Source organism: Musca autumnalis, unplaced genomic scaffold (genome assembly GCF_047663935.1).
Source record: "Musca autumnalis isolate F117 unplaced genomic scaffold, ASM4766393v1 scaffold_1, whole genome shotgun sequence".
NCBI classification, from domain to species: Eukaryota; Metazoa; Arthropoda; class Insecta; order Diptera; family Muscidae; genus Musca; species Musca autumnalis.
The window spans coordinates 65789796-65807170 of record NW_027411644.1 but is presented as its reverse complement, the minus strand read 5'-3'; the positions used below and the strand labels follow the sequence as shown (position 1 = coordinate 65807170).

At 35.8% G+C, this 17375-nt stretch overlaps 2 protein-coding genes across 3 annotated transcripts in view; one reads left to right on the top strand and one right to left on the bottom strand.

The window, feature by feature from the left end:
- Positions 1-1487: 1487 nt before the first annotated feature.
- Positions 1488-14610, top strand: LOC141400400 (uncharacterized). 2 transcript variants are annotated; one of them, XM_073979693.1, is made up of 3 exons: positions 1488-1697; positions 1768-3236; positions 14408-14610. In XM_073979693.1, exons 1-3 carry the CDS (start codon positions 1690-1692, stop codon positions 14467-14469), a joined length of 1539 nt encoding a protein of 512 aa, XP_073835794.1. In that variant the 5' UTR covers positions 1488-1689; the 3' UTR covers positions 14470-14610. The 2 variants fall into 2 exon arrangements, with proteins under 2 accessions (XP_073835794.1, XP_073835795.1); XM_073979694.1 differs by lacking the exon at positions 14408-14610 and adding an exon at positions 6313-6334 and having other exon boundaries at positions 1555-1697; positions 1768-3269.
- The window catches only part of LOC141400236 (WD repeat-containing protein 3), a 143248-nt gene continuing 140456 nt past the window's right edge, over positions 14584-17375 (bottom strand). Inside the window, exon 3 of the mRNA XM_073979677.1 lies at positions 14584-17337. Within this exon, the coding sequence (XP_073835778.1) occupies positions 14691-17337 (2647 nt within the window). The 3' untranslated portion in view covers positions 14584-14690. The remainder of the gene's footprint in view (positions 17338-17375) is intronic.

Sequence of the window (17375 nt, the reverse complement as noted above, 5' to 3'; positions counted from 1 at the left end):
GGGGAACTCCTGAGGCTTTCTATAGAGCACAGGAGACCTCCTGAGGTCTTCTATAGACCACAGGAGACCTTCTGAGATCTTCTATAGACCACAGGGGAACTCCTGAGGCTTTCTATAGAGCACAGGAGACCTCCTGAGGTCTTCTATAGACCACAGGAGACCTGAGGTCTTCTATAGACCACAGGAGACCTCCTGAGGTCATCTATATACCACAGAAGACCTTCTGAGTTCTTCTGTATACCAAAGGACACCTCCTGAAGTCTTCTATATAACAAAGGATACCTCTTGAGGTCTTCTATAGACCACAGGAGACCTTCTGAGGTCTTCTGTATACCAAGGAAGATCTCCTAAAGTCTTCTATAGACCACAGGAAATCTCCTGAGCTCTTCTATAGACCACAGGAAATCTCCTTAGTTCTTCTATAGACCACAGGAGACCTCCTGAGGTCTTATATAGACCAAGGGAGACCTCCTGAGGTCTTCTATAGACCACAGGAGACCCGCTGAGATCCTCTATAGACCACAGGAGACCTCCTTAGGTCTTCTATAGACCACAGGAGACCTTCTGAGATCTTCTATAGACCACAGGGGAACTCCTGAGGCTTTCTATAGAGCACAGGAGACCTCCTGAGGTCTTCTATAGACCACAGGAGACCTGAGGTCTTCTATAGACCACAGGAGAGCCCCTGAGATCCTCTATAGACCACAGGAGACCTCCTGAGGTCTTATATAGACCAAGGGAGACCTCCTGAGGTCTTCTATAGACCACAGGAGACCTGAGGTCTTCTATAGACCACAGGAGAGCCCCTGAGATCCTCTATAGACCACAGGAGACCTCCTGAGATCTTCTATAGACCACAAGAGACTTCCTGAGGTCTTCTGTAGACCACAGGAGAACACCTACAGAAGTCCTCAAGAGGTTTTATTTTGTTGTTGTTGGTCCTCTTCTGTCTATAGAAGACTTCTTCTAGAACGCATCTGTTGTATCTAGAAGACCTCAAAAGGTCTACTGTTATATAGATGGCCTCAAAGGGTCTTCTGTTATCTAGATAAGAGCTCAAGAGGTCATCTATTGTTTAAAAAAATCTCAAGAGGTCTTGAGAGGTCTTGAGATCTTTTTAAACAATAGATGACCTCTTGAGCTCTTATCTAGACAACAGAAGACCCTTTGAGGCCATCTATATAACAGTAGACCTTTTGAGGTCTTCTAGATACAACAGATGCGTTCTAGAAGAAGTCTTCTATAGACAGAAGAGGACCGACAACAACAAAAAAAAAACCTCTTGAGGACTTCTGTAGACAACAAAAGACTTCTTGAAGTGTTCTATAGGCAACGGATGAACCCTTGCGGACCTTTGTAGAAAACAGAAGATCCTTATTTAAAAGCCAAAAGACCTCTTGAGGTCTTCCATAGACAACAGGAACTCCTGTGGACGTCTTATTGAAACTTTAGCACAAAAAAATTCAACAGAAGTTGCCTTGAATTTCATGTTAAAAAAGAAACTCAAATACTTCACATTTTTATAACAGCTCCAATTATTTTGTGTTATAATTTTGTGTTGTCCTCGAAAATCCAAAATTTTGTCTCCTATTTTTTGTGTCAACGGATCCCCACCTTCATTACAAAAACAACATATTTCGGGAATTATTATTTTTAATTGAATTTGAGGAAAATTACGCTTTTGGAACAATGCAAGGGTAAGCGGAAACCTAAACCGTAAAAAGTGAAATTAAAATTCCATTCAAAAATTCATTCTCTCCCTTACAGTGAAGTTATGTGCGAAGTCCCTATGGATGATCAGGCGGCAGCATGTGGTGACTATTGTGATCCATGCCAGGTGCCAGCTGAATTTAACCCATGTCCCCCCGCCGCCGCCGACGGTTGTTGCAATAACTGCCGTTGTGATTGTGGCGATTACTCGAGCTGCTGTTATCAGCAACCTCCTCGCACCCAACCGATACGCCCCCAGGCAAGTCTTTTGCGCTCAAATGAACCCATGGAAACGGATACCATCTACAAACGTTCCTATATGCAAAACTGTGGGATGGAGTGCTATCGTGCAAAGCCCATAAGACCCTGTAGCAATTTACGAACCGTCAAAGAACGCATGGAAAAATGTACTGTGCAAAAGCTGTCCTATATGCCGCATTGTAATGTGGCACGCTGTGAGGCCATACGACCCAAAGAGAATGGCATAAAATTTCAGGGGCCTATTTATGCTGTCACCTCACAAAAACATGATTTTGTTCCGAAAGGCTTTTGTAGACGTCAACCCATACGACCTTGTCCTGGTATATGTAAACCCTGTGACCCCTTGGAGAAATGTACGGTAAACAGGCTATCCTATATGCCTGTGGATGTGTGTAAACATCCTCCGCCGAAGCCAATTGTTCAAACATACAACTATGTGCGCCCCACTGGGCCAGGGGAGCAGTGTACCATACAAAAACTCAGTTATTTACCGTTGTGTATACCCGCCAAGGAGCCTATGCCTTGGGCAGAGAGAGTGCGCTGCCCTCCACCAAAATATGAAAATCTTTGCACCACCTACAACCTGAGTTATATACCCAACTGTCAAATATCCCGCATGTCACCCATTTTACCCATAAGTGGTCTCAAAGTCCTAGGCACTGAGGTGAATGATGATAACACCGTTTACAAGTTAAGCTACATCGGAGCAGATGGTCGTTGCTGTCGTCCCGCCCCAATATTACCCATAAATGGTTTAGAAATGCCCAAGCGACCAATGGAAAAATGCACCGTGCAAAAGTTATCATATCAACCAAATTGCGTGATGCAGCGCACAGCTGCCATTAGGCCGAAAGAGAATTGTGTCAAACCCTCGGGTCCAATGTATTTTATGACAACCCAAAAACATGACTTCGTCTCAAAACCCTTGTGTCGTCGTTCACCCATAAAACCTTTGCAGGCAATTGGTCGTGCCTTGGGCTCTGTGGAGAAATGTACCATCAATAAGTTGTCCTACATGCCTGTGAATGTTTGTGAATATCGCCGCCCGGCCCCGATTTTGCCAAGACCTGGAGTTGGACAGCCCGAAGGAGCTATGGAGAAATGCACCACCTACAAACTGAGTTATATACAAAATTGTTTGCCCCCCAAAGAGCCGCTGCCATGGGCCAATGCCTCGAATTATGTCAAACCAACGGGACCTATTGAGAAATGTACCATTCAGAAGTTAAGCTATCGGCCACCGGGAATTTTCTCACGATGTGGAGGTAAGCATAAACGTTGATAAATAGTAAAAGAAAGTGTACTAAAAATGTACTCTTTCTATTAGAAAGTGTACTAAAACGTAATCTTTCTATAATAAAGTGTACTAAAATGTATTCTTTCTACTAGAAAGTGTACTAAAACTTATTCTTTCTATTAGAAAGTGTACTAAAACGTAATCTTTCTACTAAAAAGTGTACTAATATGTATTCTTTCTACTAAAAAGTGTACTAAAACGTATTCTTTCTACTAGAAAATGTACTAAAATATATTCTTTCTACAAGAAAGTGTACTAAAACGTAATCTTTCTATAATAAAGTGTACTAAAATGTATTCTTTCTACTAGAAAGTGTACTAAAATTTATTCTTTCTGTTAGGAAGTGTACTAAAATTTATTCTTTCTATTAGAAAGTGTACTAAAACGTAATCTTTCTATAATAAAGTGTACTAAAATGTATTCTTTCTACTAGAAAGTGTACTAAAACTTATTCTTTCTATTAGAAAGTGTACTAAAACGTAATCTTTCTACTAAAAAGTGTACTAATATGTATTCTTTCTACTAGAAAGTGTACTAAAATTTATTCTTTCTGTTAGGAAGTGTGCTAAAATTTATTCTCTCTATTAGAAAGTGTACCAAAACGTAATCTTTCTATAATAAAGTGTACTAAAATGTATTCTTTCTACTAGAAAGTGTACTAAAATTTATTCTTTCTGTTAGGAAGTGTACTAAAATTTATTCTTTCTATTAGAAAGTGTACGTACTAAAACGTAATCTTTCTATAATAAAGTGTACTAAAATGTATTCTTTCTACTAAAAAGTGTACTAAAATTTATTCTTTCTGTTAGGAAGTGTACTAAAACTTATTCTTTCTATTAGAAAGTGTACTAAAACGTAATCTTTCTACTAAAAAGTGTACTAATATGTATTCTTTCTACTAGAAAATGTACTAAAATTTATTCTTTCTGTTAGGAAGTGTGCTAAAATTTATTCTCTCTATTAGAAAGTGTACCAAAACGTAATCTTTCTATAATAAAGTGTACTAAAATGTATTCTTTCTACTAGAAAGTGTACTAAAATGTATTCTTTCTGTTAGGAAGTGTACTAAAACTTGTTCTTTCTATTAGAAAGTGTACTAAAACGTAATCTTTCTATAATAAAGTGTACTAAAATGTATTCTTTCTACTAGAAAGTGTACTAAAACTTATTCTTTCTATTAGAAAGTGTACTAAAACGTAATCTTTCTAGAATAAAGTGTACTAAAATGTATTCTTTCTACTAGAAAGTGTACTAAAATAAAGTCTTTCTACTAGAAAGTGTACTAAAACGTAATCTTTCTATAATAAAGTGTACTAAAATGTATTCTTTCTACTAGAAAGTGTACTAAAACTTATTCTTTCTATTAGAAAGTGTACTAAAACGTAATCTTTCTAGAATAAAGTGTACTAAAATAAATTCTTTCTACTAGAAAGTGTACTAAAACGTAATCTTTCTATAATAAAGTGTACTAAAATGTATTTCTTCTACTAGAAAGTGCACTAAAATGAATTCTTTATGTTAGGAAGTGTACTAAACCTTGTTCTTTCTATTAGAAAGTGTACTAAAACGTAATCTTTCTATAATAAAGTGTACTAAAATGTATTCTTTCTACTAGAAAGTGTACTAAAATAAATTCTTTCTATTAGAAAGTGTACTAAAACGTAATCTTTCTATAATAAAGTGTACTAAAATGTATTCTTTCTACTAGAAAGTGCACTAAAATGTAATCTTTCTGTTAGGAAGTGTACTAAAACTTGTTCTTTCTATTAGAAAGTGTACTAAAACGTAATCTTTCTATAATAAAGTGTACTAAAATGTATTCTTTCTACTAGAAAGTGTACTAAAATGTATTCTTTCTGCTAGGAAGTGTACTAAAACTTGTTCTTTCTATTAGAAAGTGTACTAAAACGTAATCTTTCTATAATAAAGTGTACTAAAATGTATTCTTTCTACTAGAAAGTGCACTAAAATGTAATCTTTCTGTTAGGAAGTGTACTAAAACTTGTTCTTTCTATTAGAAAGTGTACTAAAACGTAATCTTTCTATAATAAAGTGTACTAAAATGTATTCTTTCTACTAGAAAGTGTACTAAAACTTATTCTTTCTATTAGAAAGTGTACTAAAACGTAATCTTTCTAGAATAAAGTGTACTAAAATGTATTCTTTCTACTAGAAAGTGTACTAAAATAAATTCTTTCTACTAGAAAGTGTACTAAAACGTAATCTTTCTATAATAAAGTGTACTAAAATGTATTCTTTCTACTAGAAAGTGTACTAAAATAAATTCTTTCTATTAGAAAGTGTACTAAAACGTAATCTTTCTATAATAAAGTGTACTAAAATGTATTCTTTCTGTTAGGAAGTGTACTAAAACGTAATCTTTCTATAATAAAGTGTACTAAAATGTATTCTTTCTACTAGAAAGTGTACTAAAACTTATTCTTTCTATTAGAAAGTGTACTAAAACGTAATCTTTCTAGAATAAAGTGTACTAAAATGTATTCTTTCTACTAGAAAGTGTACTAAAATAAATTCTTTCTACTAGAAAGTGTACTAAAACGTAATCTATCTATAATAAAGTGTACTAAAATTTATTCTTTCTACTAGAAAGTGTACTAAAATAAATTCTTTCTATTAGAAAGTGTACTAAAACGTAATCTTTCTATAATAAAGTGTACTAAAATGTATTCTTTCTACTAGAAAGTGCACTAAAATGTATTCTTTCTGTTAGGAAGTGTACTAAAACTTGTTCTTTCTATTAGAAAGTGTACTAAAACGTAATCTTTCTATAATAAAGTGTACTAAAATGTATTCTTTCTACTAGAAAGTGTACTAAAATGTATTCTTTCTGTTAGAAAGTGTACTAAAATGTATTCTTTCTGTTAGGAAGTGTACTAAAATGTATTCTTTCAACTCGAAAGTGTACTAAAACTTATTCTTTCTATTAGAAAGTGTACTAAAACGTAATCTTTCTATAATAAAGTGTACTAAAATGTATTTTTTCAACTAGAAAGTGTACCTAAACTTATTCTTTCTATTAGAAGGTGTACTAAAACGTAATCTTTCTTTAATAAAGTGTACCAAAATGTATTCTTTCTACTAAAAATCGTACTAAAACTTATTCTTTCTATTAGAAAGTGTACTAAAACGTAATCTTTCTATAATAAAATGTATTATTTCTACTAGAAAGTGTACTAAACTGTATTCTTTCTGTTAGGAAGCGTACTAAAACATTTTCTTTCTAACAAAGTGTACTAAAATGTATTCTTTCTACTAGAAGGTGTACTAAAACTTATTCTTTTTATTAGAAAGTGTACTAAAATGTATTCTTTCCACTAGAACTTGTACTAAAACTTATTCTTTCTATTAGAAAGTGTACTAAAATGTAATCTTTCTATAATAAAGTCTACTAAAACGTAATCTGTCTATAATAAAGTGTACTAAAATGTATTCTTTCTATTAGAAAGTGTACCAAAATGTATTCTTTCTGTCAGGTAGTGTACGAAAACTTAATCTTTCTAGTAGGAAGTGTACTAAAAAGTCTTTGTTTTCTTTTAGAAAGTGTACTAAAACTCATAAAAAATGCATTAAAACATATTCTTTCTGTTAGAAAGTGTACTAAAACACATTCTTTCTTTTAAAAAGATTACAAAAACGTATTCCTTCTGTTAGAAATTGTACTAGGAAGTATTTTTTTCTATGTATTATAATGATTATAATGTGTTATTTATTTATTTTATTTATTTTTTTTATTTGTTATTTTATTTATTTATTATTTCTATTACAAACTATATTAAAATGTATTATTTTTATTTGATAGTGTACTAAAACTAATTCTTTCAATTAGAAAATGTACCAAAAGCTATACTTTCCATTAGAAAGTGCTTACTTATTCTTATATTATTATTTCTTAAGCGCGCCATACACTATCAATTTATGATGTCAACATTTGTAGTAGTATGTGTAAATTTTTCAAAACATGAGAATGTGGGTGTGAATTTTATGGATTGAGGAAAATCTAAATAGTTTTGATTTTTAAAATGAAACCCAGTCAATCCGATGAATATGGTTTGTTTTCAAATTGTCAAAAAGCAATTCTGGAAAAAAAATTTAAGTTCATTTCGAATACAGATTAAAGGCTGATTGAATGCTTTGCTACATACTACGGCCGGCCAAGCCAATTTGATAGTGTATGGGCCGCTTTATATTAGAAATTGTACTGAAATGTTTCCTTTCTTTTAGAAATTGTACGTAAAGCGTAAAAAATAATCCATCGTGATTAGTTAGACCAAAGCAGAAGTTCTTCGAAACCTTTTGAGGGGACAAAAAGGTTTTTGAGGTTAACTTAAGGTAAAAGAGGATCCTTCGGGATCGGGTGTAGGCACAAAATGCTCTTTCGACTTCAATTGATGGCACAAAATGGTTTTTCGATATTAATTTAAGGCAGTTGAAGGCACTAAATGATCCGTCGAGATCAGTCAAAAACAAAATGGCCCTTCGAAGGGTCCAAAATGCCTCTAATGGTTCAATGTTAGAAACAAGTAAAAAAGTATCAGTCGGCTTTGCCGACAGAGATATACCCTCAGCCTGTGTATATTGAAAATATTTTTTTTTCCCAAAATACGTATGTATTTAGCGGGTTTTAAAAATTTTGGGCGTTTGAACCGACAAAAATGTTGATTAGCATTAAAGATCAAAAGTTTTGCGGAGGAGATACTAAAAGGAATGGATCGACATTGACCGTTATGGAAGTGGATCTCCAGCCACAACATATGGTGCCATAGGGGGTTTTAAACTCTTCGGCTGTTTGCTTAAGAAGTATGGACTTGCCCCTGAAAAAACGTTTACCATCGTATTTGAGGCATCGAATGCAAGTTGCTTCAGCAAAGATCAAAGTGATTCGATATCAGTTCTTAAAGTGAACTTATCCGAAATTTTGTGTGGGAGGTACCGGATGGAGTGGACAAATATAGTCCATATTTGAACCTGATCTATATCTGGTAGAAATTTTGGGATGTGTAAAATATAGACCATTTCGGCCACTCCTTTCAAGAGTTACCGTACGAACAATTTTTCCGAACATTTTTGAACTTTTGTGGGGGAGGTACCTGAAGGAGTTTACCGATATGGCTTATCTTCAAACTTAAACTATGTTTGGTCAAAATATTACTAAGGCCAAATTTTGGACCCAATCGGCAGATCCGTTCGAGAGTTATCTTGCGCTCCAACCACTTCACACGGTGTCATAGGGGTTTTTTGCAACTTTCATGCTATTTTCTCAGGAAGTATGGACTTGCCCCTAATGAAACTTGTACCGTCGTATGGGGCGCAGTGAACACAAGTTGCTAAAACAAAAATCAAAGCGATTCGAGAGATGGCCCTAAACTGAACTTTTCCGAAATTTTATGTGGGAGGTACCCGAAGGAGTGGACCGATTGAGTCCATGTTAAAACCTTATCTAAGTCTGGTACACATTTCACGATGGGCAAAGTATGGACCAAATCGGTTACTCCCTTCAAGAGTTATCGTGCTCACAAATTTTCCGAACATTTTCGAACTTTTGTGGGGGAGGTACCGGAAGGAGTGGACCGATATAGCCCATCTTCGAACTTAAACTAAGTTTGGGTAAAATATTACTAAAGCCAAAATTTGAACCGAATCGGTTTATCCGTTCGAGAGTTATCGTGCGCTCCAGCCAGCCAGACAGACAGACGGACGGACGGACATTGCTCAATGGACTCCAAATTGTCTGAAACACATTTCGTCCAAACATACTTGGGGTCTAAAACCATTACTTCGATGAGGCACATTTTGCCCGCATGAAAGTGTACATATATACCCTCGTTAGCATAAATGCTGAGGGTATAACAAAATGGTACTTCGAATAAATTGACTACTCAATGGGGGTTATCATGAATGAAATTTCCCCGTGAGTTTTGTTTTTCCGCCGTTGCAACTTAAGAGAGAAAGTGAAAAAATTCACGGGGAATTGCCGTTCATGATAACCCCAAATATGTTCCGTTGAGGTCAATTGAAGGCACGAAAAGGTCCTTCGAGATTAATTGAGGGCAAAATATATTTTTCTGGTCTTACTGGCTGATTTACCCCCTGTTTATGTACATATTTCGAAACGAAAATGTGTGCGCATGAAACACACCCAAACTTTACTTTTGGAAATATTAGGTCTGTACGATAACTCAAAAATTTGCACAAATTTGTACAAACTTTTACAAAATTCTGTTCGATAACAAACTTGTTCAGTAAATGTGAATTGAGAAGTACTTGCAAGAACTTGCAAATACTTTTTACTTGCGAAGTTGTCCTTTGCTTTTGCTTCAAAACAAAAAACAAATTTGAAAAACACACTCAAATTTGGTAGTTTTTCTTGCGCATTAATTTTCTTATCGTCATACATAAACAGACCATTAGTCCAAACTTTGCACCTGAAATTATTTTGATGGGAGAAACCTATTCGTCTCAACACCTTGCACATCGTAATATTTATTCCAGTCATAGATCAGTTTCGGTCCACCCCTTCGTCTTTTTCCCACACAAAATTTAAAATTGTTTTTGTAAATGTCCTGTTTAAGGACATATTTTGCACCGTTTTGAAGCTGGCAAAGATATGACCGTTCAAAGTGTAGAACTCCTTGTGTTTTGTGTGTAAAGGCGCAACTTAAAAAACGGCATTTTTAAGTCGGTACCAACAATAGCTCAAGAACCAATGGACCTAACTTCGATTTTTGGACAAAGAGCGGTAATTTTTTTAGTTGATATCGAAATTTCGACTTTGACAGTTCACTTTTTTTTTGAAATTTTCATTAAAGGGGTTTCTTGTGATTCTGATTATAACGATATCCTTTTTTGGTGGGCAAGTCCTAGATTCCTAGCATAATCACCTAAAATCTATATTAATAAAAGAGTAAAGTGATTGACTGACTGACTGACTGACTGACTTAATGATTCATCAACGCCCAGACCAAACGGCTGAAGCTAGAATCTTGAAATTTTAGGTGAGGGTCAGTCTTGGTCCGAAGATGTCAGATAAGGCTGGGTTTTTGGAAATTCGAACTAGAACGGTACGAAAAGTACTAAAAGGTACTAAATATGGTACCCTTTGTGTTAGGCAAACGGGAGGAGCTAGAATTCTGAAATTTGGAACGAGAGTCACTAATAGAGTGTAGGATAGATGTACCACAGGGTTTTTAGAAATTCGAAATCGAAGTGTGCGAAAAGTACTAAAATGTACTAAACTTGGTACTATTTTATATTATGTGAACGGATAGTGCTGGAATCGTCAAATTTGAAATGAGCATCAGGAAAGGGTGGTTTGAAAATGGTTGAGGTGGTTTTGAAAATGTGTACGAAAAGTACTAAATGGTACTAAATTTGGTACAAATTTGATTTGGATGAACGGATATAGCTGGAATCCTAAAATTTGGAATTAAGATTACTGTTGGAGTGTAGGTTTGAGATATGGAGGTAGTTTTGGAAATTAGTACTTATGTGTACGAAAAGTACCAAATTTGGTACAATTTGGATTTGGGCGAACGGGTAGAACTGAAGTCCTGAAATTTGGAATTTACATCACAGTAGGAGTGTAGGGTAGAGGGAGTTTTGGAAATTCGAACTTATGTGTACGAAAAGTACTAAATGGTACTAAATTTGGTACGATTTGGATTTTGGCGATCGGATAGAGCTGGAATGTTGAAATTTGGAATTAGGATGACTATTGAAGTGAAGGCTTGAGGTAGTTTTGGAAATTCGTACTTATGGGTACGAAAAGTACTAAATTTGGTAAAATTTGATTTTGGGTGAACGGGTAGAGCTGGAATCCTGAAATTTGGAATTAAGGGGTCGATTATGGATAGCAACTCTACTGTAGTTGCGTTGCCAGATGAGGAAATCATACAATTAAAATAACTGAAACGACAGAATTTTTTTTAAATCCATTCAATATCAGTGTTTTGAACCTTTAGCTATTAATTTATTTGTGAAAAAGTATGAGTTTCAATGCGGAAATGGAAATTTCTATTATAAAATTTTCTGTCGGCAACGCAACCGGAGTTGGGTTTCTATCCATAATCGACCCCTAAGATTATTGTTGGAGTGTAGGACTGAGGAAGTCTTGCAAGTTCGTACTTGTGGATACGAAAAGTACTAAATGGTACTAAATTTAGTACAATTTGGGTGTGGGTGAAGAAATAGAGCTGGAATCCTGAAATTTGGAATTGAGATTACTGTTAAAGTGTAGGATAGAGGTAGTTTTGGAAATTCCAACTTATGTGTACTAAATGGCACTAAATTTGGTAAAATTTGGATTTGGTTGAACGGGTAGAGCAGGACTCCTGAAATTTGGAATTAAGATAACTGTTAGAGTGTCGGACTGAGGAAGTTTGGAAATTTTAGACTAACTAAATAATACTAAACATTGGAGCACTGATATTGAAGGAACAGGTAAATCCAGTGCTCTGAAGCGGAATTCTCACCATTCCAAAAAATAAAAATTTCGGTAATTACCGAAATTATAAGCATTTTAATTTCACCGATTTTTGTCGGTAACTCAAAAAATTAATTACATAATTCCACTACTGAAATTTGTTATGAGGATCACTGTTGGGACTAGATCTGAATGGTTATGAAAATTCCCACTTAAAATGTATGCTATACATGTAATATCCATAGGTAGTGGGCGAATAAGTAGGGCTGAAGCTGTAGTTGGTCTGGTATTCTACCATTGGTTTTATGTGAACCGTCTTCGGTTTCTATCTTTTCAACAAAATTGTTTCTTTATTTTGAACGGTTTAGTAATTTTATTCGGAAACGTAGACCTATGCTACAAAAACTTTTACGAGAATGTTTTACCTTCTGAGGACACCTTTATTTAAGTGTCTCAAAAATGTGGCACGCTGTTGATGTTTTGGGGTGAGATGCGGCTGGTTTCTTAGATAATTCGACTAAAGTGGTACGAACAGTGCTTAGTATTTAGTACAACAAAATGTTCAGTGTTCACCATTTCCGTATTATATATTTTTAATTGTTTTTATATCCTTTCCGCATACGAAGTAGTGGGCACTTTGCTAGTCTTTAATAAAAATCCTTCTATAGCCTGCTAAAATGGCTGAATAGAATGTTAACTATCGAATGGATCCAGTTCCAAGGTTGACTATATGTGTGCTCGTTTACTCAAAATGTGTACGAATTGTTACTGGATGTTGTTCGTTTACTCTACACGGTGAGCCTTAACTAATTTTAAATGGAAGGTGCTTACACCTCGGAAGTTTTTGCTGATTCTGAAACTACAATGCTCATAGATGAGAAATATCATGAAACAAAAAAAAAAAATCGCCGGAGGGATTTTAAAATAAATCGCGATTTAAGTTCACATTTTTAGGGGTTCTTTAGGTTTTCACGATTCTGCTTGGAAACCGCGAGTTCTATGTAAATGGCACTAAAGCAAATGTTGTAGCAGAGAAAATTCTCCACAAGATTGGCCTTTATGATATTTTCGTATATTTTACCGTTTTTGAGATATAGAAGTTCAAATTACGACAACGCACTGACTGTATCGCCTCCTTATAAAACAATATCATGCACAGTGTCCCTTAACTAACTTTTAATGAAAACGGCTTACACATGGGATGTTTTTGCGGATTCTGAAACAGCAATGTTCATAGATGAGAAAAATAAAAAAGGAGACAAAATCGCCGGAGGGATTTTTAAAAAAATCGCGATCAAAATTCACAATTTTAGGGTTTTTTTTGGTTTTCACGATTTTGCTTGGCAACCGCATGTCGTATCGAAATGAGTCTAAAGAAATTGTTGTAGCTGTGAAAATTCTCTACAAGACTGACCTTTAGGTTTTTTCGTAGGTTTTACCAGTTTTGAGATATAGAGCTTCAGTTCAAACTTTTAGGTTTTTATCTTAAGTCTTCAAGATTTTGCTTGGAAACCGCAAGTCATATCAAAATGGGACTAAAGAAAGTGTTGAAGCTGTGAAAATTCTCTACAAGATTGGATGATTTATTTTTTCCTAGGTTGTACCATTTTCAAGATATATAAGTTTAATTTAAGAAATTGCAGTAATTACATTGTTTTATAAGGAGGCGATACAGTCAGTGCGTTGTCGTAATTTGAACTTCTATATCTCAAAAACGGTAAAATATACGAAAATATCATAAAGGCCAATCTTGTGGAGAATTTTCTCTGCTACAACATTTGCTTTAGTGCCATTTACATAGAACTCGCGGTTTCCAAGCAAAATCGTGAAAACCTAAAGAACCCCTAAAATGTGAACTTAAATCGCGATTTTTTTTAAAATCCCTCCGGCGATTTTTTTGTTTCATGATATTTCTCATTTATGAGCATTGTAGTTTCAGAATCAGCAAAAACTTCCGAGGTGTAAGCACCTTCCATTTAAAATTAGTTAAGGCTCACCGTGTCTACAGTACAATGCAAAAGACTTTAGCCGATTACAAGAAGTTACTAAACTTGTACAAATTGTTGAGTAAACGAACACACCTTATATCGTTGCATTCCTTCAGGTACCTTCTACTCAAACAGTTTACGAACTTGATACAGTTCAAGACCACTGAAATTTTAGTTATAGTGGTAGCTATTGTGATTATGGCTAAAACGTTTGATTTTTTGCAAAGAGGAATTTCTGAGTTATGGACCAAGAAATGTCTTTAATTTAGGGCCACTCCTTCAAACATCTCTCGCACTAAAGTTTTTAGTAGTCTATAATTTTATTTTCCATACTTCTCCCGATAATTGCCCGTATGTTTCAAAAATCTTGCTATGTAAGAAGTTGGGTTATGTTTTGAGGTACAGACTCATAGACGCCTACGAAAACTTTATTCACTTATAGAATAAGGGTTCTGTTCATAGCACTTTTAGGTTCACCACACCTGTTAATGTTCTTTTGTCCAGTCATAGGCTGAGCGTATTTACTTAGGTCGATTTTTTTTACTTGTCTCGATCCAATAAAAATTTTCCAAAATTTTCGGATTTTTTTATAAATTTTTAAAAAATTTATAAATTTCTAATGTTTTTTTTTCATGTAAAAAATATTAATATAATTTAATTTTTTTTATTATTTATTTATTTTTTTTCCTATCTATCTCTTTTCTTTTATAGGCTGTGCTCATCAAAATGGAAATCAGTCAACGGCTTATCCAAAGGCAGGTATTTGTAATTGATTGCAATCCAATTTCACACAAAAGTAAAACAAATGTTAATCCAATTTGTTTCAAAACTCGATTAAATTCCAATAACTTCCCTTAAACAAAAGACCAATTCAAACTTGTGACAAATTTGTTTAATAAATGTATCAAAAATTACATTATTTGTTTTATTTGTTTATATTAAAACCTAACACAAAAAACGAAGGAAACTCAAACTAACTCTTAATTCTATTATCCTAAGCCATTTGTATGAGTTGCCGTTTAATGCCTTCACGACGTTTCTTATCACGTTTCTTGCGTTCCTGCGTTGCTTCACGGAACAACTCAACACCTTCACGCTCCTCAATGTCGTGCTGTATCAGTGCCAAACTGTGCATATTTAAACCAATAACATCTCTTAACGCGCTAACATCGCGTTTTAAAGCCTTTATGAGTTTTTCCAATAGGGATTTTAGATGTTTTGCCCCCGTAATGGGTTTCATGTGGACTTTGAATAGGAACAACACAACTTTGGTTAAGAGCTCAATTTCATCGGAACGTTTTTCCAATACGGCGGGTAATTTTTCCAATAGTTCACAAACATTTGAAAAAGGCAATAGCAGTAGGGCCTCCTCCAAATCTGAGGATCTTATGCGAGCCAATGTTACCAATATAAAATCTTGGGGATTTGTAACATTTAGGGCACGCATTAGGGGATGTAGTTCTGGTTTTTCATCTGCTTCGGCTTCATATTTTTGACAAATTTCCAAACATTCCAATATCGATTCGGCGGCTTTTTCAGAACCCACTGTTTTACGTGATGCCAGTTTTAAACCCGGCAATAAAGGCACTGCATGATCTTCTCCCGTGGCCAATTGTTGATTTTCTATTTCCTCACGCTCTTCTTCTTGGACATCTTGCAAAACAATCGGCTCATTGGTACGTTCAAATAAGCGCAAACAACGATCGGAGCCACATGAAACTAAGTAACGTCCATTGGGACTCACCGCCAAACTGTAGGCCTCCCCAATATGTCCTGGCAGGGTAATGATTTTATCAAAGGTATCCGCATCCCATTGCTTAATTTTACCATCTTTACCACAGGTAAAGAACATGTGGGTATTGGGTATAAACTGCAGACCCATAACCGAGTCATCATGGGCAAACAGAGATCTGTGGCAGTCACCGAAATCCAAACCCCATATCTTGACATTACGATCCGAGGAACCGGTGGCAATCAGCGAGGAATCATAGGAGATGTCCATACACAACACCGGCAGTTTATGGCCATACAATGACAGATAAAATTTGAAGGTGTCCAAAAAGAATACCTTCACCGTGGAATCCAATAGGCCAACGGCCAAATATTTCATATCAGGACTCACTTTAACACAGAGCACCGTTTCCTCCAATTTCAGGGTGTTTTTGTGTAAAAGTGACAATACTTTTCCGTGTTTCAGTCGTTGTAAATTATCCTTACCCTCATCATCATCCACATCCATGGCATCTTCAGGATTGTCAATCAATTCAAAAGTCCAAATTTTCACTGTGGAATCACTGCTGCCGGTTACACAACCTTTTTGATCGGGCAGCAAGGCAATTGACCACAATTCATTGTCATGGGCAGGGATCTCTTCAACAACATCTGCCGAGCCAACATCCACAATTAAAAGTTTACCAGATTTTAAACCTAACAACATGTACCTGTCACCAGGCACAAATGTGCTGCACAAAACATAATCAGCTGGTACTGTGCGCAGGCATTGCATTGAATCACGATTCCAAAATTTAAAGGATTCCGCCGATCCGGAACCAATGGCCAAGGAATCGGAGCTAAAGCAAACACTTCTCACCTCCGAATGATGTCCCTGGCGATTAATGGATCTTAGTAGCTTTACAGTTTCCTCCTTGGCTGATGCTTGTTTCTTAAAGCTCGCCTCTTGGCTATACAGGTGGAGGGTATTGTTGGCCAAACTAACCAAAACACGCAGCTCTTCTTTTGCTCCCAGTAGAATGTCAATGGATTTAATCTTTTGTTTAACTTTTATACTTTCCAAACGTTTGATTTCATCCGATAAGCTAAGATCATCCGCCGCTGTTTCCTGCTCGTGGGTGTCTTCAGCCTTCTTAGTCTTTTTCAAGCGCTTAGCCAACCTCTTCTTGGCCTCTTCATCGGTGCAAATGTAAAAATTTTCAATTAAATCATTTGTGCCATGGCAGGAGATAACCCTTTCCGAACCATCTGCCACCAAATTAACACATCTGCCCTTGCCGGCCCTCTGTATGACACCACAATTGGCCACCGATATGGGACTAATGGTATCTTCATCATCAATGGACAAACCCTCAACTGCTGCCTCAATGGGTTGATCAATCTGCGTGGTATCCCTTGGCTTAATGCGATAAACATTCAATGTCGACTCTCCGCTACCCGCCACCATTAAATCCTTTACAAAAGCCAATGCCCATACCTCTGTGCGATTATCGACAATTGTCTTGAAACAGAACTGTGTTTCCAAATTCCAAAATTTAATTTGTGTATCTTTGGAACAGCTCACCACAATACTTTGTTCATTAAAACGTTCCATAAAATGGGCATCTGTCACTGGGGCATTGTGGCCAATTAAACGTTGACGACCCGCCTGTTCCACAACATCCACCACGGTCATTTCACAATCTAAACTACCGCAAACCAAGCGTATTCCCTGCTCGTCATAACGTAATATGGATATGGCACTTTTATGTAAGGCCAGGGAGCAGACAGCGTTTTGGGGATTGGTTAGATCGAAGATTTCCACAACACCATCATTATAGCCCACAGCAACATGTAGACGATCGGGGGAGACTCTCAAAGCGGTGACTTCTTGTTTATCTCGGCGCAAAGTTAGAACACGTTCCCCTAATCTAAAATAAGAGTTTTTTCACAATAAATATTTCATTCC

Bases quoted from the DNA above. Each gene is read 5' to 3' on its own strand.
- LOC141400400 (XM_073979693.1), top strand. The intron at 3,237-14,407 runs GTAAGCATAAAC...TTTCTTTTATAG, and splicing joins AATTTTCTCACGATGTGGAG to GCTGTGCTCATCAAAATGGA.